This window comes from Cotesia typhae, unplaced genomic scaffold (assembly GCF_013202065.1).
Source record: "Cotesia typhae breed Kobodo isofemale line unplaced genomic scaffold, CoteBio_Ctyphae contig_44, whole genome shotgun sequence".
Lineage (NCBI taxonomy): Eukaryota > Metazoa > Arthropoda > Insecta > Hymenoptera > Braconidae > Cotesia > Cotesia typhae.
Window position 1 is genome coordinate 3,930,041 of NW_027423753.1, and position 24,259 is coordinate 3,954,299.

The 24,259-nt window shown below is 27.0% G+C and overlaps 3 protein-coding genes across 4 annotated transcripts in view; 2 read left to right on the forward strand and 1 right to left on the reverse strand.

Annotated features, from left to right (window-relative positions):
• The first annotated feature begins 300 nt into the window (after window positions 1–300).
• Window positions 301–8,419, forward strand: LOC141529025 (dynein axonemal intermediate chain 7 homolog). 2 transcript variants are annotated; one of them, XM_074245363.1, is made up of 14 exons: window positions 301–709; window positions 797–820; window positions 895–1,004; window positions 1,577–1,763; window positions 2,310–2,450; window positions 2,534–2,808; window positions 2,998–3,170; window positions 3,270–3,545; window positions 4,102–4,263; window positions 4,479–4,632; window positions 4,740–5,019; window positions 5,085–5,180; window positions 7,708–8,037; window positions 8,129–8,419. In XM_074245363.1, exons 1-14 carry the CDS (start codon window positions 530–532, stop codon window positions 8,267–8,269), a joined length of 2,529 nt encoding a protein of 842 aa, XP_074101464.1. In that variant the 5' UTR covers window positions 301–529; the 3' UTR covers window positions 8,270–8,419. The 2 variants fall into 2 exon arrangements, with proteins under 2 accessions (XP_074101464.1, XP_074101463.1); XM_074245362.1 differs by having other exon boundaries at window positions 2,995–3,170; window positions 8,129–8,418.
• LOC141528814 (bromodomain testis-specific protein-like) lies at window positions 5,948–13,205 on the reverse strand. The gene is made up of 2 exons (XM_074245049.1): window positions 13,070–13,205; window positions 5,948–6,887 (listed from the first exon to the last, which is right to left on the reverse strand). Exon 2 carries the CDS (start codon window positions 6,425–6,427, stop codon window positions 5,948–5,950), a length of 480 nt encoding a protein of 159 aa, XP_074101150.1. The 5' UTR covers window positions 6,428–6,887; window positions 13,070–13,205.
• A 278-nt stretch (window positions 13,206–13,483) lies between these two features.
• Rhp (GTP-Rho-binding protein rhophilin) overlaps window positions 13,484–24,259 on the forward strand; it is a 48,184-nt gene continuing 37,408 nt past the window's right edge. The window contains exon 1 of the mRNA XM_074245365.1: window positions 13,484–14,154. Within this exon, the coding sequence (XP_074101466.1) occupies window positions 14,089–14,154 (66 nt within the window). The 5' untranslated portion in view covers window positions 13,484–14,088. The remainder of the gene's footprint in view (window positions 14,155–24,259) is intronic.

The following is a 24,259-nucleotide window of genomic DNA, read 5'->3' on the forward strand; positions in this document are numbered from 1 at the left end:
AAATCCTTAAAATTGAAATAATAAATTATTTATTATTAAATCAAAGTATTGAAACTCGCATTATAAATACAAGTGACTGCAAACAATAGTGTATTTTGTTTTTAGAGCTAACCTAGAAAAGTCAAATAAAAATTATTCAAAATATTAATGATTTGCGTTTGTAGTATAAATTAAAAAAATGTAAAACTTTTCTGATTTCCTAATTGAAGACCTATCCATGTTAGTTGTAAATAAATTACCATTGATAAAAACAAATCAATGATTCATAAGATTACGTATTATTTAGAAGTGTCTTTACCGAGAATGAAAATGAATTAAATGCACACCGACTATCCTCACACGACTCACGTGAATTTAGTTTATTATTTTGCCTTGACACTTTAAAGCTGAAATTCGATTAAATTCACGCTTGGAATAAATCCTCAGCACATAATTCCCGGATTTACTAATTAAAAGTTGTTTGGAACTGACATCACGGGAATTTGAATTTTTTTCTGAACCCAGTTATACAAAGAGAGATAATTATACAATGGAGAATTTTAATATTCATAAAAATAACGAAGATAACAAAAAAAAGCAGAATGAAGAAGAAAAAGAGGAGAGGAGAGACATTAATAATTCAAATTCATCGATTTCATACGACGAATACAACGAAGATTTTAACAAAAAATCGGCTAAGGCTCCTCGTAGCACAAAATTTTCAAAAATTGTATTCTTATTTTGAAATTTTGAAATTTTTGGTTTATAAATTTATTAATTACAATTAATAATCGTAATCATTAAATTTTTGTTCTAGGAAAGGGATTGGATGAACGATGAGGTAACTTAATTGAAATACAATATGATACCGTATTTAAATATAAATTTAAATTGAAATATCTAAATATTTCAAAGCCAGCGAAAAGAAAAAGTAAAAAGAAAAAGGGAAAAAAAAAGAAAAAAAAATCAATGAAAGAGCAAGAAAAATCACGCGCTGCTGCAACTGCAGAAACAGAAAAGCAAAAGTAAGCGATATACTTATTTACTTATTCAATTATCGTATAATTGTATAAATTTTAGACGTAAACAAGAAAATGAATCAAAAATAACTTGAAATTAGTTTTGAATAATAATTGATATTTTTATAAAAGTTTGTAATTATCTTTTCTCGAAGTTTGAACTAGAATCTAGATCAAAACAATCACCATTTCGTGCACGTCTCTCATTCACCCTATCAGTTTTTCCCACCCTCGGCTAGAGTTCACCACCTCGAAAATAGACTACTGGAGTCTCAATGCCTTCAGTCGTTGTTTAAGCATCCTTTCATGCTGCAATATTAAATTTATTGCTGTTTCTTATAAACTAAACATCTAAATAAGTAAAAGACTTGATTGGTTTGAATTTAATAAATAAAAAGGAAAAATGTACACAGATCCGCTGGCAGAAATAACGTTTTTCAAAAGTTACGCTGAATCGGCTAAAGAAAAAGTAAAACGAATTGAAGAACGGTATAATTTGAAGATCAAAAAGAAATTAATTTTTAAGAAACATTGATATTGTAATTATAATTAACACTAATGGTTTATTGTGTCCATAGAAATGTGTTGATTAAGGATATGCTTGAAGAGATACGGGTCGAGACATTCAAATCAGAGACAGAAGCCCTGATTGATGAAGATGAAGCGAAGAAACGAAAAGTTCAGTTGGAAAAAACCTGGCATGTGATAACTACAAATGAAAAGTTGTTTATGGATGATGCTCTGCTTAATAAACAAGAAGACGAGGTGATTGATCTTTGTTTAGACTTTAGACGACGTAATAATATGATTATTAATTTTGTTTAAGGATTAATTTATGGAATGTTATTTTTTTATGAACAATTTTTCGTTGATTCTTTCAAGAATCTTATGAAAATAATTTATTTTAAAAAAAGTTTGGAAAGTTTATTTTCATTGAAGAGTTAAGGCTGTAAAATATGAAAGTAATGTTTATTTTTTTTTTTCCAAAAAAATAATTTTTAAATAGAAAATTTTTTTGCAAAAAAATTTTTTCTGCAATTTAGCTCTTTCTCTGTTAATTTAAATTTAATTTTTTTTTTTTTTACTTTCTTCAGTAAGTTGAAATATTTTAATTAAAAATTCTTATTGATGTAATTATACTTATTATCTATACTAATCATCGAATATAATTTTTTCTATTTAGTATACACAATTATGGCATTGAAAATTAAAAAAAAATGACAGTTATCTTCGACATTGAGAGAAAAAACCACCTTAAAAATCAAAACGGTCAAAAATGAAATAAATGATCAAAACTATATTTATTTTTAGTGGATCCAATATATGATTTGTGATGGTCTACCAAACCCTGGGATTTTGTCGGAGTTGAATACGTTTTTATTTCTCTGGGATTTGCAGGATGAAGAAGCTTCAATGATAAATATCTCTGATAAATGCCAAGTTGTGATTTATGTAAGATAAAGTAATTGAAAGAACGATAAAAACTTAGTTATTTTTATGAGTTCTTTAATCATTTTTATTTTTATTGTTATTAGCTATTGCTGAAACTAGACAACATCATTGATTTCAGTCTGATGGAATCCCCTGAGTACATTGAGGATTGCAAGAAAGTGCGAAAGATTTTTCGCGATAAGCTTAAGTACTGGATCGACTTGGCTACTTATCGGCTTCTCCGTCAAATTGAAAGAGACATGGTCAGAGAGAATTTGAGAAATGCAAGGTTTGTCAAGGAAGCCAACGAGATGATTTGCTGCATTTGGGCTTTGATAAGATTGCCGATCAGTATTAAACAATTTTCGGAACGTGATAGGTAAATGATTTTTTAAATTATGAATTTTACACGAAAAAAACCAATAATAAATAATAATAAATACCATTGCAAATAATAATTAACGCTACGTGAATGTCTAAAATGTCAAAGTATGATAAATAACAATTCCAGCTTCAATGTTTACCATTTTGCAAATTAATTTTATAAATTACCGCTAATATTTAGCAGGAAACCAATAGAAATAATATTCAAAGAGCTAGATTTGAGTGTTAAAATGCCACTTGACCTTGACTGTTACGCGATGTCAATACGAGGCCTTTGGATTCAATATGACCATTATTCAGATCAAGGTTCATCATTTTTTATGCCTGATGTACCACAAGAATACCGTATGAATGAAGGTATCAATCACAATAATCAAATTGATGATGAATAATCAATTAAAGCCAATAAACTCCTAAAATTATTGTTAATGCTTACTCCACAAAATTTTTCAACAGATCTGTTGACCTTCTGTCAAAACGCGTATGATACAAAAGTTAAAACTCGTGAGGAACAGGTTGAGGGTCGAAGATTAAGGCTCGAGGAAAAAAAATTAATGGTCGAACGTCTTTCGAATCCGTCACAATTCACGGCCGCAAAAACGGAGAAAAAAGGAAAACAAGCTAAAAAAGCATCGCCGCAAGCTGGAAAAGCTAAAAAAACAGAACCTGAACCTGAACCTGAACCTCTGCCTTACTTGCCTACCCCGGAAGAAATTATTTTGCAAAAAGAAGGTTAGAGTAAGAAAAATAACGCGTTGTTAAATTTAATAATCATGATTTCGTTAAGGTAGTTGTCGTGGTTAAGGCATACCGTCAGAAAATTCTAAATTTTTGTATAATTAAGGACATGATGATACAATTAGCTGTAAAATTTGAAGTGGATTGACCACCTATGGCCCAAAATTGATTCAATTAAAAATTGGATATTTAATATTGATTGCATACGCTCTTTGCAGTTCTGTACTAGTTTCTTAGTTATAAAAAAAAACTAACTGTCAGAAACTTTAAAAAAAACTGACAGTCTTTTAATGTATTTGTTGTGAGTTGAAAAAAAAATAATAAAAAATTTTGGCTGTCTAATTATTTATAAATAACGGATTAAAGTTCAACAATTTATAAAAAAATATAAATCTATAAAGTCAGATAGAAACAATTGTATAATCTTGCGTAAAAATTATGGATTACTTAGCTACAAGCTCATATACTTTTGCGGAACGTATAAATCTCTAATTTTTTGACAATATTGTACCATCACAACTACCTTAATATGAATGATTTATTTTTCCAGAGGAAAATAGGAAGGAATTAAGAAAATTATTATTTACTCGGTGCGAAAAAACGGAAATAAATTTACGAAAGTACAGAATACTCGGTGGAGTTCATCACATTGATTTGATTTATCAACCACCTCAGCCTAAAGATATGAGAGGAGACATATTTTTAACAACAAGTCAGTATAATTACTTATTAATTTTTAATTTTGGTGGTAACGTTACATTGTGAACTAATATTTTTTCCGATTATATATTTGAAAAAAAAAAAAAAAATCAATTTCGTGATTATATTTAAGAAAAAATCTTTAAAAATTAATAAAATTGATCAGCATCTAAAATAAATTACATGAAACGATTTTAAAAATGTTGTTAAATTGAAATAAATTTACAGTTCAGCTTCCAAAGGAACTGAGATATGTACCTTTTTTGCGGCCATACAAAGCACCGCCGCCTGCGCCAGACGCAGAAAGAACTCCAGAAGTGATTGAAGCCGAGATGAAAGCCCTCGAAGCTGCGATGGAAGCTTTAGTGCTCGTCACTTTCAAGTAAGACCACCAAAATAAAAATATTTACAAAACCTCTTTACATTTATAAACAATATACTTTTTTTCTCAAAAATACTAAAGCTAAAAAAAATATATACACTTAACAGGCTTCCTGAGTCAGTTCTGTGGTTTGAACCACCTTTAGTCGCTCACTGGATCTCTGATAAAAAAATTTGGTCAACCCAAGACGTTCATGATATAAAGTACAATGAAGAAAAACAAATAATCACATTTAGAACCGGCCGATTGGGTATTCATGGTCTTGCGGCATTCAAGTTTATAAATTTGCCATTTCAAAGTTGGGAGTTGAAACCAGAAGCTGGGAAGACTGGTGGTGTAACACTTAGTATTTCTGCTGCTATTGTTCAAGTTGAATTTGTTGTAAGAGTAAGTTTGCTAATTTATAATTCAATTTATTATTCAAATAATAAAAAAATTTACTTTTTTTAAAGGAAAACTCGGTATCTTTAAATTCTTTAATTGGTGGAACAACTACAGCTCTTCAATACCTCATTGGAAGTTACATGAATCTAAATTTACTAATTCGAGTAAGTTAAATTTTTTTTTTTATTTATTGGAGCTATCGAGTTTTCATTATACGTCGCTGTCAGATTAGTATTTCAAATTGAATTATTTATTTTTATGCTCGGATATAATTTGTTTCTTGCTCTGGTAAAATTTTCGATGGCCCTTGTCTAATTAAAGTTCTACTCTCCACTATGTTCAATTAATTAATTTATCCATACTTGCACAGCTTTTAAAGTTTTATATACTCTGAAAAAAAAAAAAAATTAATTTGATTCAAGAGAAAAATTCTTGAATTAAGTAAAATTTATTCAAACCAAGAAAAATTTTTTAGTTTAAGAATTTTTTTACTTAAATCAAGAAGAAATTCTTCAAAATTATTTACTTGATTCAAATAAATTTTTTTTTTCCGTGTAGAAGTCTAAAAATTCTTCAAAAAGTTCATTCCAAAAGTGCTCATCAATTTTTTCTGCCTCTTGTAATTTTTATTGAAGTCGATGCTTCCCTCCTTGTAATTAATGGTAATTGAATACACCATGTTCTTGCATATTTTCCTTCACACTTTTTCCAGGCTTAGGACTGGCAGTCAGAAATTTCTGCTGGCGTGTTTAAAAATATGTAGAACACCGTGTTCTATTAAGCTGAAAAAAAAAAAAAGAAATTAATTAATAAAGTATTCTAAAAAAAAATATTATAATTAAAAATACATATACTAATACAACTAAATATAAATAAAATTATCCTATTTATAACTAAATCCTTATTAATTAAATAAATATAAAATTCTTATTTAATGAAATCTTTTCGACTTCTTTGTTGGCCGATTTTCATTCTCCTTATCGGAATCCACACGTCTCCTTTTTTTTAATTTGTCGCTCTTCTTGTGATGTTCAGGATGTTCAGGATCCAATACATCTTCATCATGGATCATCTTGGCATGTAAACTGTCGAATATTTGCCGAAATTCCTTAGTCCGTTTTCTCCAACTGGATGTTTCGGGAGTAATTGTAGCCATCTTATACGCCGAGGAAATGATGAATCGCATATCCTTTACGAATTCATCTACCTCCAAATATTCCTCGGCCTTCAATTTACTCCAGACTGTCTTCAAGTTCATGGGTCGCTTGGATTCTGGATTTACAAATTCCGCGTCAAAACGTGCAAAGAATGGCCATACTACTTCTGCGTTCTCCTCTGAAAGTATTTCTATCATTACTTCCATGCAAACACACATCCCCTTCTTTGACATCACTTTCTTTGATGAAGCCATCTTAACTATCTGAAAAAATACTTTAATCACAAATTTAAAATATGTATATATATAAAAATTACTACTTGGCACTTTAAATATTTTAATAGTTTTAGGTTAGAAAAATTTGGAAGGAAAGGTTATTAATTTTTTTTTTTAATTTGGAATTGAAGATGCAATAAATAAAACACAATGTATTGATGTATATATTTGAACACAAAAATTTATTGAGCACAAAAATTTATTTGATCACAAAAATTTATTGAGATTTATTTAAAGGTTAGATTTTGATTTCGCAAAATTTATCGTTTTGATCACTTCGAGAAGTAACTTCAAACAATGGCTGCTTTGAGTAAAGGTCGCCTTTTTACAAGCTTTCTTGTCGTAGCTAGCGAAATTGAGTGGGGGGATGTTTCTTTCTGTCTATTGGTCTATGAGGCCCTTTTGCTTATTGGTCCTACAATACCGATCGAAGCGCCATCTGATGGAAATTCAATAACAACATTTTAATCATAGCTTATAGATTACAGCAAATTTATAAAATCAATTATTACAAAATGTTTTATCATTTTTCTGAAGATCCATACATAAATATTTCTACACGGAAAAAGCAAAATTACATTGCATTTCCTTTCATATTATACTCAGTGATATTTGAGGTGAAAAAAAATTTCAGATAATATCAAATATAATTCAGATTATACTAAATTATTTTTGTACTATACTCAGTGTAGTCTTCAATTTGACCAAGTAATTTTTCTAGATATACCGCGTAAGATTACACTGGATATGATTCAAAAAATATCCCGTATAACTTGAATTATACTCAGTAAAATCTTGGATTATACAATTTTTTCGAAAATTATAATATTCAAATTTTTTCTTTGTTAATTTGGAAATTTGGAAATTTTTTTGGAAACTTCTTAATTTGTAAACTGTTAATAAATTCTTTTTTTATTACAAGATCCAAGAAGATACTAAAATTTTCACTATCAGTCATATATATTTACAATTGATAATCCTTATGTGTCAATTTACCTTCAATTTTTCAATTTATCTAATCATTCCTTGAATATTTTATTCTTTAAACATTAAAAATTACTCATTGCTATTTTGTTTGTTTGTCAACAGTTAATTAGATCTGATTTTTTTCTTAAAAAAAAATTTAAGCAATCATATATCAATTTTTTTCTGGTTTCTATGCACAGGTGTAATGCACCTCAATAAAATTTACGTCCAGGAGTAAATAAATCAAAAATTTTTTAAGAGATAATTAATATTAAACTTTAAATTATTTGTAGAAAATGCGAGCTGCTGGCTGTGACTTATTTCCCGAAAGAGACGCCTTTAGCTACATCAAAGGCCTTCCAGTGAAGCACCCGATCGCCGAAAAGCACCTCCAAGCTTGTATGGGATTACTCAGCACCGCGTACATGTTCTCCTGGTCAAGATGGAATTCGGCAGTGTCAGCTCGTCAAATAATAATGCAAATAAAAGAATTACACGGGTGTGTTGCTAAAGAACAAACAAATAAGATGCTGATGGTGACTCCGCTTCGAACAAATTTTATTGATTGTACTGAAGTTGGCTCTGAGTTTAGTGACAAACTCATTCCAGGGGAAGAAACTAAGGTATTTTTAAATTTATACTCATAAAAATGTATATATTTAAATAAGTAAAAATTAAACAAATTATTTTAAGTGTAAAAAATAAAAATTACAGTTCTTCGCAGATGTTTACCATCTAGCGTTACATACCGCTGGAATAAAAAGCCGACTGCTGATGAAAAAGGTATCTTTCAAACTAGCAACGACGGTTACTAAATTACTGTTAGCTACTAATGTAATAAGCATGTCTTCGTAGAATGTGATATATCTAATTAATTAAAATTTTGCAGATAATATTTATTTTATAAATAATATGTATTTTATGAAAAGCTTTTTTTATTAAATGTTATATATTTTAAATAAAAATATACGCGAGTTACTCAACAGTCGGTGCTGTAAATTATTGAAACTATAATCTGTTTAAGGTAAAAGACCCAGTTATTGACACTTGCCATTTTATTTTTATTAAAAAACAACAATTTATCAACTCCAATAAATTAATAAATATAATTTTTTAATCATAAATTTTAAGAAATTATTCTAGTCTAGAAACATGAATTTCAGGTCATTTTTTGAAGTGCCGTAAAAAAAAGGCAATCAATATTTTTACTATACATTTTTTTATTAGTTATTTATTAACATTACAAGAATACAGAAAAAAATAAAAAAAATTCAAAATTCAAAAAATTAGCAGCTAATAAAGTGGGGAAGTCAAAAAATTGGCAAGTGACGTGAATTTTCTGTTTCAAGGTTTTATATTTTTTTCCAAAATCGTTTATTTATTTTGATAAATTTTCGGAGTAATTTTAAATACATTTACGCGCCAAATTTATAAAAAATTTGATTTATGAATAAAAAATACTTGAATATAAATATTTTAAAGAAAAATTACTTGAAATTAAGGTCTAAAAGTTATAATAAATGCTGCAATACTGAAAAAAATTTTGCAGTTACTGTGTTTTAAAATTAGGCAGTCGTGCAAGTTGCTAGGAAAAGATGAATTTTTAGTTTTAAATCCTGGAATCTTGACTACGACTGCAAAATTACAACAAATTTAATTATAGAACTAGTGACTAGTAAGTAAGTTGTAATACATAATACATTCTACGAGTCAACATTCCGACTGACTCAACTGTAAGTATTAAGTATTTGAGTTATCGAACAGATCTACACAAACTTTCAAATCCGGTAAATCTTAATGAGACATTTATTAGTGAGTTTTTAACTCAAATCACTTCGAAGAATTCAGTCATTACTCATTACATAACTACATTATTACTTTGAAGACATAAATATTTTTTAAGTGTTTGATAACTTGCAACGAACTGATAACATTTTTTTTTTATTTATCATTGTCGAAATAATCAAAAATATTTTTTTAAAATAAATTGTCGAGTTTACATACAATGTGAAAGTGTGTCATTGGTTGGCTAGATTAATTTTAATAACGAGTATTTTTTTCAAATACATAAGCTTCAGTAGCAATTTTCTTCTATTATATTTCTAACGTTGAATATTAGTTGTATGTTACTAGTAACAAGTTTTAATGTAATTGCATGATTATATATATTTTTTGCAGAAGTAGATCCCAGGTGAAAATCCACTTTTTATTTCTTAACTTAGAAGTTTATGTTAGAAGAAGAAGTGAAAAAGAAGAATTTTTTTTTTTTGAGATATTTATTCTAATGGAAGTTTTATGCAGTAAAAAAAAAAATTATGGGAAAAATTTTCGAAAATTTCTAAGCGTAATAAATAATTTTTGTTAAAAAGAAATTATTGAATTTATGAAAAAATTAATAAAGTTTAAAAATTTTTGCATATCTTTTTTACAGCTACTTAATTTTTTTGCTAAGAACAAAAAGTTGTCGCAAACAAAATATTTTAAACAAAATTGGTTATTTGTTAAAATAACTTATTTATCACGGTGAATAACAGTTACGAAATTAGCAGTATTATTTTTTTATTTAAATTGCACTAGAATTACAGATGGCAAGTCGACTTCTACATAATATATTAAAACGTTACCTAAGTACCGGAAATCGATCGTACATTGAAAAAGACTGATTATATACTAATGATAGTAGTCATCCGGTGACTCCGGTGTGTTTATAAATAATTAATTTGCTAGGTTTCAAATAAAATTATACACAAAAAAATTACTTAATTTATTCGCGGGTACTGATGATAGCTAACATTTTGATGTCTAGTTAAAAGTTTATGAACAGGATTGAAATTGTTATGATTTTGTCTGTTCAAGAATTTTTCTCTTGAATCAAGTTAATTTTTTTCAGTATATTTTATTATAATTGAAGGTGTTAAAAGATAAACAGGGAAAAATCCGAAATATAGAGAACAATTCACTCTTACAATTTAAAATGAAAAATATAAAAATATATCATGTAAGCAAGCTATTCGTAACGTGATTGGTCAAATATATCAAAGCATGAAAATATATGCAAATTCTAAACTCATGCGCGCGCTTTTTGAATTTTGGCGCGCAAATTTGAATTCTAGTCCACTCTTATAATTTAGATGATGAAAAATATGAAAATATATCATGTAAGCAAACTATTCGTAGCCTGATTGGTCAAATATATCATAAGCATGAAAATATATGCAAATTCTATAGTCAGGCGCGCGCTTGCGCGTGCAAATTTAAATTCTAGTTTGAATTGTAAAAAATCGCAAACCAATTTTTTAATTCAGACAAACATGAAGGGTGAGTATTTTATTTTCTATTATTTATTTGTTTATTTTATTTATTTAATTTAAATGCCGAGGCAGTGGCCGAATGGCAAAAAATAGAAAATAAAAAAGTAAAAATTACATACAAGAATGTAAACAGATCTAGATAGATAATTTAACAGTATTTGGATTATGGCTAATAGAACAATAAAAACAATCAAAAGTTTGAGTAATGTAACCAGCTATTTACAATCTGAAAAATAAGGTGAATGAAAGTAAGCAAGAAATTGTAAGTTGAGTGTCAGACTATGTTTAAATTTAAAGACCTGCAAATAACACAAATTTCAACGATTTGAGTCATCGTGACTCAAGGTCATGATGATTAGTAGAACCTATTAATTATTCTACTCAATTTTATATCAAGTATTAATTAATCGTAGTATTGGAAATTTAATCAATATTAAATATCAAGATAATAATAATATAGTCTGGTTCTTTCAATGATAATTGCAATATTTATTATTAAATTAATCAGAATTCCAACCAGCTCAATCTCAAACTCACTGGTTGATTGCGCTGATCAATCTGATAATAAAACCTGCCTTGAATTGTATCCGACTTTAATATCTTGTCCTGCCAATGTTCGCTATAATTCGGTTGAAAACGTCTGCACATGATATGATTCAATGTTGACTATTTAATTGTATTCAACGCTACATATTATGATAGAGCAAAGAAAAGGGTTCAATGTAAGTTTACTTATAAATTTTATAATTGTCGTGTGTAAACTAAAAAAGTCGCGATAAGCCGCTTTCAAAATAATGACCCATATAAGTTATACTTTACAAACAATCACTTTAATTTCATTTTAAAGAGTTTTATAATACACTATTTAATAACAAGTAATATTAATCATAATTATACTCATTATAAAATCTTTCTAGCATGAACATTTATTTCCTTAATTTAAAAACATTAAATATATAAATAGGAAAAAATATTCTTCTAATGAATATTTAACTTAAAACACTTAAATATTATAATGAAATTGGATAATAATTTTTTTTTTTAATTATTCACGCATGAAAAATGCTTCGATCGATTAATATGAATTATAATCGAAACTAAAAACAATAAAAAAGTATGTTATTTTTAATAAATTATTTTTGATGAAAGATGCGATGAAAATTATTGATAAAATAATATTATTATTGATAAACATTTAAAGTTATTAGTTTGTCATTGATGATCGATAAGTTTAATTTTTTTTTCATAATTTGTTTTTTCCAAAAAATAAGAGTTTTGTTAAAAATAATGACTTGTTTTAACGAAAATTGTAAACTTCATAAAATGAATTTATTTATTGTTTTAAATTATTAATTGTTTTAATAAAGAAAATTACTCACTTTTTTTAAGAAATCATTCGTTTATTTAAAAATACATCATTTCCTGAAAGTGAATTACTCATTTTCTATTTTTAATATTAATTTCATTGATAAAAAAAATTTATTTTTACAAAAATTATAAATTTTATTGCATAAAAATCATTCGATTTTATAAAAATTATCAAATTTATTTAAAAAATAATTCATTTTCATAAAAATTAATAATTTCATAAATTCAAATTACTGATTTTTTTAATTATTCATTTATCAGCCAAAATCATTAATTTAATCACAGAAAATCATCAAGTTTCTTGTAGAAAAAAATTTATAATTTTATAAAAATAAATAATTCATTTTTTTCCAAATTAAAAATATATTTTAATGAATTTACTAATATAAAAATAACAATGATCTTGCAACTGAAATTTAGCTAAATTTTTCAAAATTACTATCATATTTCTTCAAATTTTCGACGGATATAAAAATCTTCAAGATAATTTGTTTCTATTTAGTAAAAAAAAAAATATCTTCACTAAAAAAAAAATTTACCTAAAAACTTCAAAATTAAAAAAAATTTTATTGAAAAAAGATAAAAAATCAATGATAAAATATACAATATAAAAATTTACACTATCATACCTCCAACCTACAATAATTAATAAAACGTCTCGTTCTACTGACGTAAGATGACGTCACCGCGATAAGCCGACATACGACTCGCGAATTATATTATCGTAATAATACCAATAATTAAATTACTATCTTAATCGTGCCTAGATTTCGCTCATAGAGCAAAAACTGACCGTTTACTCTTAATCCTATCAAGAATAAAAAATGAAAAATGAAACGCAATAATTAGTAAAGACTTCTCTAGAAATAATCCATCAGATCCGAACAATAAATTTATTTAATAACGCATTTAAATATAATGGATAATGGATATATTAAGGTGAATCCTGCTCAATATAATATTAAATGTTTAATACCTGTTTCATCGACGCGCTCGAAAAGCCACCACCTCCACCTCCACCTCCACCACTACCACTACCATTATAAGATACATCATATATTATAATATAGTAGGTGAGCAGAGGTATATTTCAAGGTATTCGGACACTGTTGAGTGTTGAGTTGTATTGAGTTTACCTGTACCCACACACATACACACACACACACACACGCGCGCACACACCTATCTACTATAATATCTACCCACACTCAAAAAATCCCATCTGCTGTAGTCTGTAGTACTATATTACAGTATGTGTGGTATCACGTGTATTACATACACCATCAAGTAAGGCTAACTCGAGAGAGTACGTTTTGTCGGATAGGAGCCAGGCTGCCAGAGTTTGAGACTTACCTGTATTATATAGTACTGGTTGTACTGCACAAACGCCGGACGCTCGTTCACTAACTGACACAACAAACAGTGCTCCAAAAGATTTTTGATTTTTGCTATTTATTAATTGTTATTTTAATTAATAAAATAAATAAATAAAAAGTTTAATGAATGAAGTGTAAATTTAAAAATAGTGGAAATAAAATTCGCGCGTTACGGCCCTAGTGACCTGTTTTGAGATCAGGTTTTTATTAAATTCATTGCATTCGGCCTTGCACCTGCCTTGTCCGTTGGTTTTGATTTAAACTTCGGCAAATAAATTATTTATTTGTTAGTAAGTTTGCAAGTCACTGGAATAATTGTTGTTTAGTTTGTTTTTAAGTGAGCGCGATTAGAAAGTAGCGATTCGGGTCACACGTGCATTCTACAATTCGAATTTTTTAAATAATTATTATTTATTGTTTACGTCAATTTTGTTGTTTCATTTGTGCAAACGGTATTTTTTATACCAAAATATTAGTGCGCCTGTTTAATAAGTTTTGTTGTTTTAAAGAGTTCTAAGGAAAAATAATTGGATTAATTTTTGTTTTGTGAAAGAACAAGTGATTAAAGTTTTATTTTTTTATATTATTTTACTGATTAAGTGAAAAATATAATGAAGAAATGAATTCCCCAATTGTTTCTGGTGATATTTTGGATGACGAAGGATATAAACCGCGTTTTGTTAGGGTATGTTTTATTTTTTCAAATTTAATCATCTGAAATTTTTATTTTTATTTTTGAAATTAAAAAAATATTTTTCTAATTGTTGAAAATTTATTTTTTTTAATTAATAATTATAATTGAAGTCATTGATATTTTTTCAATGCATACATTGCATATTTATGCTCGACATGCACCCATTCTGAAATATTATTATGGATGCAGTGAAATTAGTACCAACGGTGTTCATATAATATGAAATATATTAAAATTCCTCGTGTTATTCTTATAAATTTACAGAGTCTCGATAATTGTTTTAAATTATTTATTTATTACTTATTACATTACACTAATAACAATCTGGGTTTTACATTACAATGGTAACCTTCTTCATTGTCTGAAAAATGAGTTATTAAGTGCTATTTCAAGACGATAATTTCCCGTAATTACATTTTTTTTTAATGTCGAATTATGTCACTCTGTTATTATATTTTAATGTTTTTTATAATTTATGTTGTTCCTCCAGAGAATTATTATTATTTAATCTATTTAATATTCTTCACATTTATTCAAATTTTAATTAATAAAGTGTACACATAAAAAAAGATTCACTTGAGGCAAGAAAATATTTTTCTTCCTCTTGCTCCAAAAAATTAAATATCTCGATAGAAGTAAATTTTTATTAATATTTTGATTGATCAACATGTCAAATGAGAAGATCAAATAATATTGTTATTTTTAATTGCACAATTGTATAATTGCACGCTAAAATAATAAAAAATGGACATCAAATATTCAAGAGAAAAATTTTCTCAAGGTGAGAAAATTTTTTTCTCAGCTGAAATACCCGGTAAGAACAAGATTACACTGGATATCATCCTAGATTATATTGAATGAAAAAAAATTTCAGATAGTAGCTAGTATAATCCAGATTATACTTAGTTTAATCCAGATTATACTGAGTATAATCCAGATTATACTGAGTATAATCCAGATTATACTGAGTATAATCTAGATATCACGCAGTATAATCTGGATTACAGAAAAATTATCACAGAAAAATTAGCTACTACTATTTTTTAATTAATTTCTTTGCTTTTTAAAATACGATAGAAATCTGATAGTTTATCGGATTTAGGAAATTGTCAGCATGATATTCATTATCATTAAAAATATAATCAGTAATTTAGAATCTACTTAAGGAGATTTAAAAATATTTAAAGAGCCAACTAATGAATTATCAGTATAGATATTGACAGTAATCTTTATTTAAGATAAAAATACTGAATAGGGCCTATTAGAGATACTTTGAACATAAGATTAGCATTTTTATGTTTGATGTTTTGAGAGAGTTAATTATAAATAACTGGACAGTGAGGTCCATGCTTCTGAGTCATAGAAAGTTACATAGTTGCATGGAAGAAATAAATATTTACTATTAACGAACATAGTTTTATTTTAAACTAAAATTTTTTACATTTATTTTTATTATTAAAGTAAAAATAATATTTCTAATAGAATTCATGATCTAAAACGAGTTAAATTTTATTTATCATAATTTATTAATTAAAAACCTCGAAAAAAAAAATACCTAAAACCTTTCCGTTCTTGAAATTAAAAGACCCGAAAAATAAAAAAAAATTCAAGGTCTAAATTTTAACAGGAATTTATTTAAAGGTCACTTAATATTCACAAAAAATTTATTTAAAAAATGATAACGTCTTTTAATTTGAAGTAATCTATAAATAAATTTAAAAACACAATTTACTAACTATTTCCTCTTATAATTTATAAGTTACGACTAAACAATTACTTAAACGCATATATTTTATCCTTCTGGAATGTCAAAGTACGTCATGCAAAAGTTATTCAACAAATAACTTGTTGCAATAAATTTAAAATCATAAACTACAAGTATTTGAAATTTCTGTTTATTAAAAATAACATCCTACAATTATTTATTCGCGATCCAAAGTCTAAAGTTTTTTCATCCTTCGGCCTTTGATTCACCTCAAGACTCATGATTTTTATTGCGTACACATTTTTTGTTTATTAACATTTATCCTTATTTGTTTAATATTATGCCTATAAAATTTTTTATTTATATGTTGTAATACTTTTGCTTCTCATGGCATTTTATTCATATCAGTCGAATCCTAATTAGATATTTCTATCCAGCGAGAACTCGTATTACCCGTATTACGAGTTATTAATCTCAAAAAAACTAAATAAATAAATATCAATGGTAAACTTTCAACATTAATTACAGAAAAAAAAATCTTTACACACTTACATATAAGCAAATAAAAGTAAAAAATTTTATATATCTTAAACTGGAATGATAAAGCGAGAAATTATAATTAGAACGACTTAAAAAAATTTATTGTCATAGAAAGTGAGCTAACCTCATATTTCACCATTGTATATTGTATATATATACAATATATATATATATATATATATATATATATATATATATATATATATATATATATATATATATATATATATATAATTCTACTTTTTAGTCTAAGCTTAAATTAAATATAATGTAAGCCAAAGTACGATGGCATTGTCTGTAGATTCTACTGCCGAGATTATTCGAGTTGATTATAAAATTTAAAAATGACGAAAGAAAAGTAATAGTGAACTAAACCATTTATGTTGTTTACGGTCAACTGTGGCTTATCATTATCATCCAGAAGCCTTTTTTTTTTGGTAAAAGGATCGCTTATATACATACATATAAGTACTTACGTCCATGGATATCAAGAAAATATTAAGGAAGATTACAAATTTCTTGAGCCAAGAAAATTTCTTCTTACTCCAAAATAATTTTTGTCTTCCTTAAAATTTTCTTGGTGTAAGAAAATTTTTTTTCTGTCTATGTTAACGACTTTTTTTACACAATCTGTATGTAACGATAAAGTAAGACAACTCTGTTTTTATAATTTTTATAATAATGCAATTATTATAAAAAAAAAAATAAATTAAAAAATTTCACATGTGAAAATTAATAAAAATTACCAGTGAAAATTTTTAGAAGCATTTTTTTCTTGTAATTGATTTGTAATTAAAATTTTTAAAATTGACAGCTGAAGGCTAACTTCAGAATTATAAAAAAGTGTTATTTAAATATCGAGTATATTTTTTTGTGTTAAAAAATGGATCGATTTAATAATACAAAAGATTGTGTTAAATCAATACACAAAAATATTAAAATTTAACACACAAATAACATTTTACATAATTACACAATGAAAAATTTTTCACTGTATACATATGAGGAAAATTATTAATTATTATTAGTATTGTGAAATTATTGTCACAAGCCATTTCCCAATCGAATGGAAGTATTTTGATAGCTTGTCATATATTTGATGTCTTTTAGTATAATATATAAGGTTGTGTACATTTCGATGTTCTTCACCTCATCCTTAGGCCAAATCCATCATGTAGTTAATAGAAAACAAAATTGAATTTCATTAGCATAAACTCATTTATATTGAAGAATTTCATTTCATAATTCATAAATAATTATCAATAACATTAATTTTTATATGGTTGATTATTTAAAATAATACAAGAATAATAATAACAATAACAATGAAATAAAATGACATAATCTTTTGAAAGGAATACATCCAGAAGCCGTATTCATCTTCATATTATATATACATGATATAACAAAAATAATTATATAACAATCATAATTTAAATAAATAGACAAAGAACATATTTGAGCTCATAATTTATCCGATTTTTTTAAAGTTCACATTACATTAAATTAATTTTTAAAAAGTTTTCTTGTAAGGAATAAAATAAATAATCATTTAAAATAGTTTGCTATAAAAATAAGAATTTCCTGGTTTCGAAATAAACTTTTATCAGCATAAAAAGTTTACGTATAATATTTAAATATTCACAAAGCCATTTGACATTTATCGAAATCGAAAGTGAGAGGAGCATCTTCGGAGTATTCTTATTTATTTTGTATTCGACTTCTATTCAGGGTTCAGACTAAAGACATAACACTTGAAAAAAATAAATTAACATACCTTTCGAATGATAAATCTCAAATAAATATCAATACACTCACTATTTAAAATTAAAATACGACAATTTATATCGATGTGTGAGAACAAAAAAAAAACTTTTGTTAATAATACTCCACAAATTTATTACGCGGTATTTCAAAATAGATTAAGAAATTTACTGTCGACAGTCTTAAGTGTGAATATAAAATCAAAGACGGGAAACTCTGAGCAAAAAAAACGGAAGAATAATAAACACAAAAACAGACAAATACAAATGAAATTCTCAAGGGTACTTTAAATAGTGTGAACAAGTTATTTTTTATAAAACGTAACGTGGAAATAACACCCGAGTTTCGCTAACTAAAACGACACTTTGGTATGTGTACCACTCATACAGTTAAGTACGAAATCAACTTAGATTATACGGATGTTCTTATGCATTTATACGTATATGATACCTTCTACACATGCACAATGCAAAAACAAATGAAATGTATAGTGCAATATTTAGTACAAAAGTACAATCTACTTTAGAAATTCTCTCGACTATGGAAACTATTATTCCAACTTATACCTTAAGACCATTGTTTTTTAATACCTTATATATATATACAAATATATGCATACATGTGTCTGGCACGAGACGGAACAAAATTATGTTCTAAACCGATAAAAAACCGTCATTGTCATCTGGCCATTTAGTTTTCTAAATAACTAATAAAGTGAGTTGAAGTAAGCATTAATTAGCGGCGGTATATATTTTTTTTTGTTCTTATAAAAAGAAGAAGAAACGAAAGTGTATGCAGATTAAGGAAAAAATATTGTTTTGTATTGTTGTACGATAATATAATATATTATATGATGTTACATTGTGCTGTTACTTATGATGGTGACTAATTGCAAAGAGCTATTGATTTTGACGTCATTGAGACAGGTGTTATCCAGACGAAGCACTTCCGGTAGCCATCGAGCTCGATGATGTGGATTGCATCATGCTTGCTAATTTTTCCTACCCTGAATTTAATTTTAAACTGATATTTCTCACCTGCCTCGCTTTAATTTATTGTGTATTATATTTGTACGTATGCAGACGGAAGAGGGGAGTATACGTTTATATATATATTTTTTTTTGCGAGTGTTGGGGTTTTTAAATTTGAGATATGGTAATCTCGATACGCTAGGTTGAATTTGAGTGCTTTAATTTGCAGAAAAGAAATAATTCTTAGTAACTATTGTTATCAAGAAAAAGATGCTTATGATAAATTATTTTATTATTATTATTAAGTTTACTCAAGAAACTATAGTCCAACTATGAATTCAAATTTTGAACATAATTGAAAGTCTTACTATTAATATTAGGTTTTTTTTTCCTAAAATTTTTTCACTTTCCATTGAAATAAATGGAAAAAAAATTTTGGAAAATTTACCTGGAAACTTCAATCGTAGGAAAATTTATAAAATAGATTTTGAAAAAAATTTTATAACTTACTAAAAAGGGATTTTAAATAAAATTTTGAATATTGAAAAATTACAATTCAAGTAAATTTTGGTCCTTTGGTTTGAAAGAGAAATTTTTGTTTATCTACATTTTTAAAAATTTTATTGTGCGATTTTTTTTTCAACCAATAAATTCAAATTTATTAAAAACTTGTGGGCATATAAAATTATATCAGGACATTTAAAATTAATTTGTGAACATAAGGGTGTGCCAAAATTCAATTTCAGTGAGGAACTTTTTAGAATTGGACTTTTGAGTTGCGCTTTTAACAGGAGGTGTGTTCGGGCATTTTTTGATATATTTTGGGGGTAAGGGATTTATTTGATTTTCCTAGAATTTTTGGTTTCAAATTTTTCTGCTTGATACAAAATGATTAGAATACAAATTCTTTAAAATTATGTTCTTGATTCTAGATTTTTTTTTTGAATCAAATTAATTTTTTTTATTGAAATTCATTTCGAAAAATTGTTCTTTTAACTAGTTAATAATTTTATTCAAAAACATACAACTTCAACAATCCATGACTTCCAACAGGTTATGGGCCTGGTACATGTTGTGCATTAAATATCTCGAAAATAAAATTTGATACTAATTGATTTTCCACGATATTAAAAAAATCGCAAGTTTTTAAGTGGATAAAACTTTATCGCTGATAAAAATAAATAACTTCAAGTTAAGTCTAATTGAGCCTATTGATAATGAAAATAAATACGTTGAAGCGAAGATAAATGATAAATCCTAATCCTAATAACCCTGTACAGTATAATAGCAATACAATAATAGCAATTTAATAATATGTATTAAGTATATGTTTACTCGAATGGAAATTCCTGCAACTGGCCATTGATCCAAAGAACAAGAAGCGGAAGTACCGAGTACTAAAAGTAATGCTTGGATTACCACTGAGTTCAAGGTACCTGATTTTGTTATTTTTAAGGTCATCGTCTCAGCGCTTTTAAAATCCGCTGATAAATACTAAGATTTACCTTCCATTACGTACCATCATCATCATCACGTGTCTTTATGTTACTTTGTTTCCGAAACATAAGTGTCTTTTAAAACCTCAACAATATCCTCTTCATTGTGTCACTCACCGGACTTACGCGTGAGTCATGCACCTGCGATGAATACTTTTGTGAAGAAAAGTCGGCTCTTGCCTTGAATATCAATTGGATTCGAACCCTACAGTTTATAGTTGTTCAGTTAATTATTCTATAAATATTATCTACGAGAAGTTAAGGAACACACGTCGCACCCACGCGGACGCCAAATGAATTAATCTAACGTTGTTTTCTATTCGAAGAAAATGAAAGCTTATTTCTTCTTTACCTTATTTATTTATTCTCCATTGGAATACGTAACAGTACAACTCTATTTGGCTTACGCGACTGGAGTTTATTAATAAGAATAATCACCCATCAATTTTCATTTTTTCTATTCAATTATGAAAATTAAATTAGCTGAAAGATCATTTTTAGAAATTTTGCAAATCAATAAAAATTTTGTGGTTTCGAAATAATTTAAAAAATCCCACAGTAAAAACTTTTGAAGAGTACCAATTTCTTTTGTCATCATTTTTTTTTTTTTTTTTATTTTTTTTTTTTTAATTAAAATTAACAATAAATAATAGTAAAAAAGGAAAATCCAGAAAACTATACTTCATAATATTCATTTAATTTTAAAAATAAAAATTTATTGGCAGTAAAGTAAGACCGAAAAAAAAAAATTTATTTTCAGAAGCTGATAGTAAAAAAGAATCAATAAATTTTATCAGAAATAAAAAAAAATGTGTCTTAACTACTAGTGTTTTACAATAAAAAAAAAAAAAATTAACGCGAATCAAGAGAAAAATTTTTGAATTGTATAAAATTTACTCAAAAAAAATTTCTTAGTTTAAGAATTTTTCTTCTTAAATCAAAAAGATGAAATTTTTCAAAATTAAAAAAAAAAATGAAATTTCTTTTTAAAACTTTAAACAAATTTATGTTTCATATTTTCTGAAAATTCATACATTTTTAATCTTATGTAAGCACAAAATTAATAAGAAAAAAAATTGAAAAAGGAAAATTATTTGACCTTGGCAAGTCGAAAGCAATTCCCAATTTTAAACGCTTTTTAACGTAAAAACTTTTCCTATCTATTCCCAAAAAATTTATCTTACATCCAATAAAAAAAAAAAAAAAAATACAACTTTTTAATTACATCCACGAGCATGTTTACATTGACATTTCTAAAAAGTAAAATATTTCTTATCACGCGGACGAAATATTCGACATTCTCATCGTGGTGAAAGGTGAGTAAAACGCCATGGCGCTTATGGTGTGTCTCCTGTGTATATAACCATACTTGCGCTTCTGGACTGCATAGTAGTTTCTAGAGACATCACACACACAATTTTACCCACGAGGCATGAGGACAAGGATGCTCTCCTACTCCAGAACTTTTTTCCGGCGTTCATATATATACTTGTGTATTTGTATACCCTTACCTTATGTACAACCAGTTAGTACACCTTCTATCCGCAATTCTCATACTATATCCCTCCATACTACACCCATCAACAACAACAACAACATAACATTTCCCGTTCCCCACTTCAGTTGCCTTAAACAAGTCGTCTCTTTCTTTATTTTCTTTCATACCTTAACTTCTCCCTACTGCGTAGCATCCTCTACCCAGTGGATAGGAGCATTCATGCTATAAACGCTCCTCGGCTCCTCGAGTCCAGCTCTAGCTATTGAACTCGACGTATACAACCGGTTGTCTTACAACAATATCTTCATAAACAATCCGCACCACATAATACGTAATACCCAGTACATAATACTTCTTTACAACCAACACCAACATCAATCAATACCTTTCATTCACAATTAAGTGCATGTGGCATTCAAAATTTGAAACCAAACATCAACAATTGGCGCCCAATTCTGTGCAGTGATTCAAATTTTGTGAATATCTATTATTTTGTGATTGGAACTTAACATTGTAAGCATGCTGATCCTGCCGGACATAAAGCTACAGGTAACCATAATTATAACTTCCGGTTCATTGCCTCGTATCTAGTTATAAGCTAATGTTGTCATTAGACCCTTTAGACATCTACATCAGTCGTTAAAGTTTACTCCAATCCCTCAAAAACAGATCATTTAAGTTGTACGATAGTTTGTAATAAATGTGTTTGATTTTATTGTTAACTATGAGCTGAGTTTAAGTTAAAGTTGTGTAAATTCTTCGGTTGGTGCCCAGCCGTTACGCCGTTGATTACTTGAGTTCGCTGACTAGCCAGAGTAACGTCGTTCATTTATATGAGCCTAGAAGAAAAAGAAAACCAAAGAAGATATATATACTTTAAGTATTAAGTATTAGAACTAACCTTACTTGTACTGCATAACACGCATATTACACGATAGCTTTTGTATAAAATCGCCGCCTTCATAACCATGCAATTTAAATCTCTTTATAATAACTGTTGCTATAAATGTCCCAAGATCTGAGATCTTTAATTAGTGACCATTCGGTTGCGACACTACTAGTAGATTGTTTACTGTCGATTACATGATGGAAAAAGTAGTGCGAGAATACACTTAGTAGCCATGCTGATGAGTCTAGTGGGTATTAGAAATTTAGTTAGGTTGATATTGATCACTTTGAAGCTTAAATAATAATCATTATTGGTGTTAAATTAATATAAAAAAGTGTTAAATATTTAACATAAAAATTTTTAACACAAAATTTTTTGACGCATTGACGCAAAATTTTTTACTGTGTGAATGAAGTCAAAGTTTCTTCAGCCAAGAAAATTTCTTCTTGCTTCAAAATAACTTTTGTCTTTCTTAAAATTTTCTTGGTGCAAAAATTTTATTTTTCTGTTTATTAAAAAAAAAGAAAAAGGAAATTTTTCTAAAATGTTTAACTATTAACTCGCTCAGTTTGATCTGTTTTCAAAAGAAACAATTTATGTTTTTTTAAAAAATACAATACTTAAAAAAATTTTTTTACTTAGGAATTAAATTTTTAAATGTATTTATATATATACGTTTGCCAATACGTTTTAATGTAAATTTTTTTGTGAGGGTTGGCATAAATATATTTCTGAATTAAAATGACTAGTTCAGAAGTATCATGTTTAATTGAGTAATAAAACTATTATTAATTTTTATTATGACACATTTTTATGTTCTTAATTTTTCTAAATCTTAACTCAATTTTTCAATTTAATAACAATAATTATAACATTAATAAGGTTTAAAAAAATTTTTTTAAGCATAATAAAGCATTCTAATTAACGCTCGGATGATTTTAAACGCAACGCATGTTGTATATATACATAGTAAGTCAATGTAACTCTTTATTTCTTGAAACACTGATTGCGTGGTGTATTATTCAAGGTCGAGGAACTTGAAAGGTTCATGGTGATTACGAAGCCGTTGTACTCTTTGATAAATTATTAAATTATATATGTGCAATACATTTTAATATAAATATCAAAAACAATAATAATAATGCTTAAGACTGGCGATAGTAATTAATGAAGAGAAAAATAATAGTTAATGAATCTATAAAAACCGAATTAATGAGAGTAGATGTTTTGCTG

Excerpts from the sequence above, each read along its gene's own strand:
- LOC141529025 (XM_074245362.1), top strand. The coding sequence starts at position 530 with ATGGAGAATTTTAATATTCATAAAAATAACGAAGATAACAAAAAAAAG. Across the intron at positions 3,171-3,269 it reads AGAATACCGTATGAATGAAG|ATCTGTTGACCTTCTGTCAA; the intron begins GTATCAATCACA and ends ATTTTTCAACAG. Across the intron at positions 8,038-8,128 it reads TTCCAGGGGAAGAAACTAAG|TTCTTCGCAGATGTTTACCA; the intron begins GTATTTTTAAAT and ends TAAAAATTACAG.
- LOC141528814 (XM_074245049.1), bottom strand. The coding sequence starts at position 6,427 with ATGGCTTCATCAAAGAAAGTGATGTCAAAGAAGGGGATGTGTGTTTGC.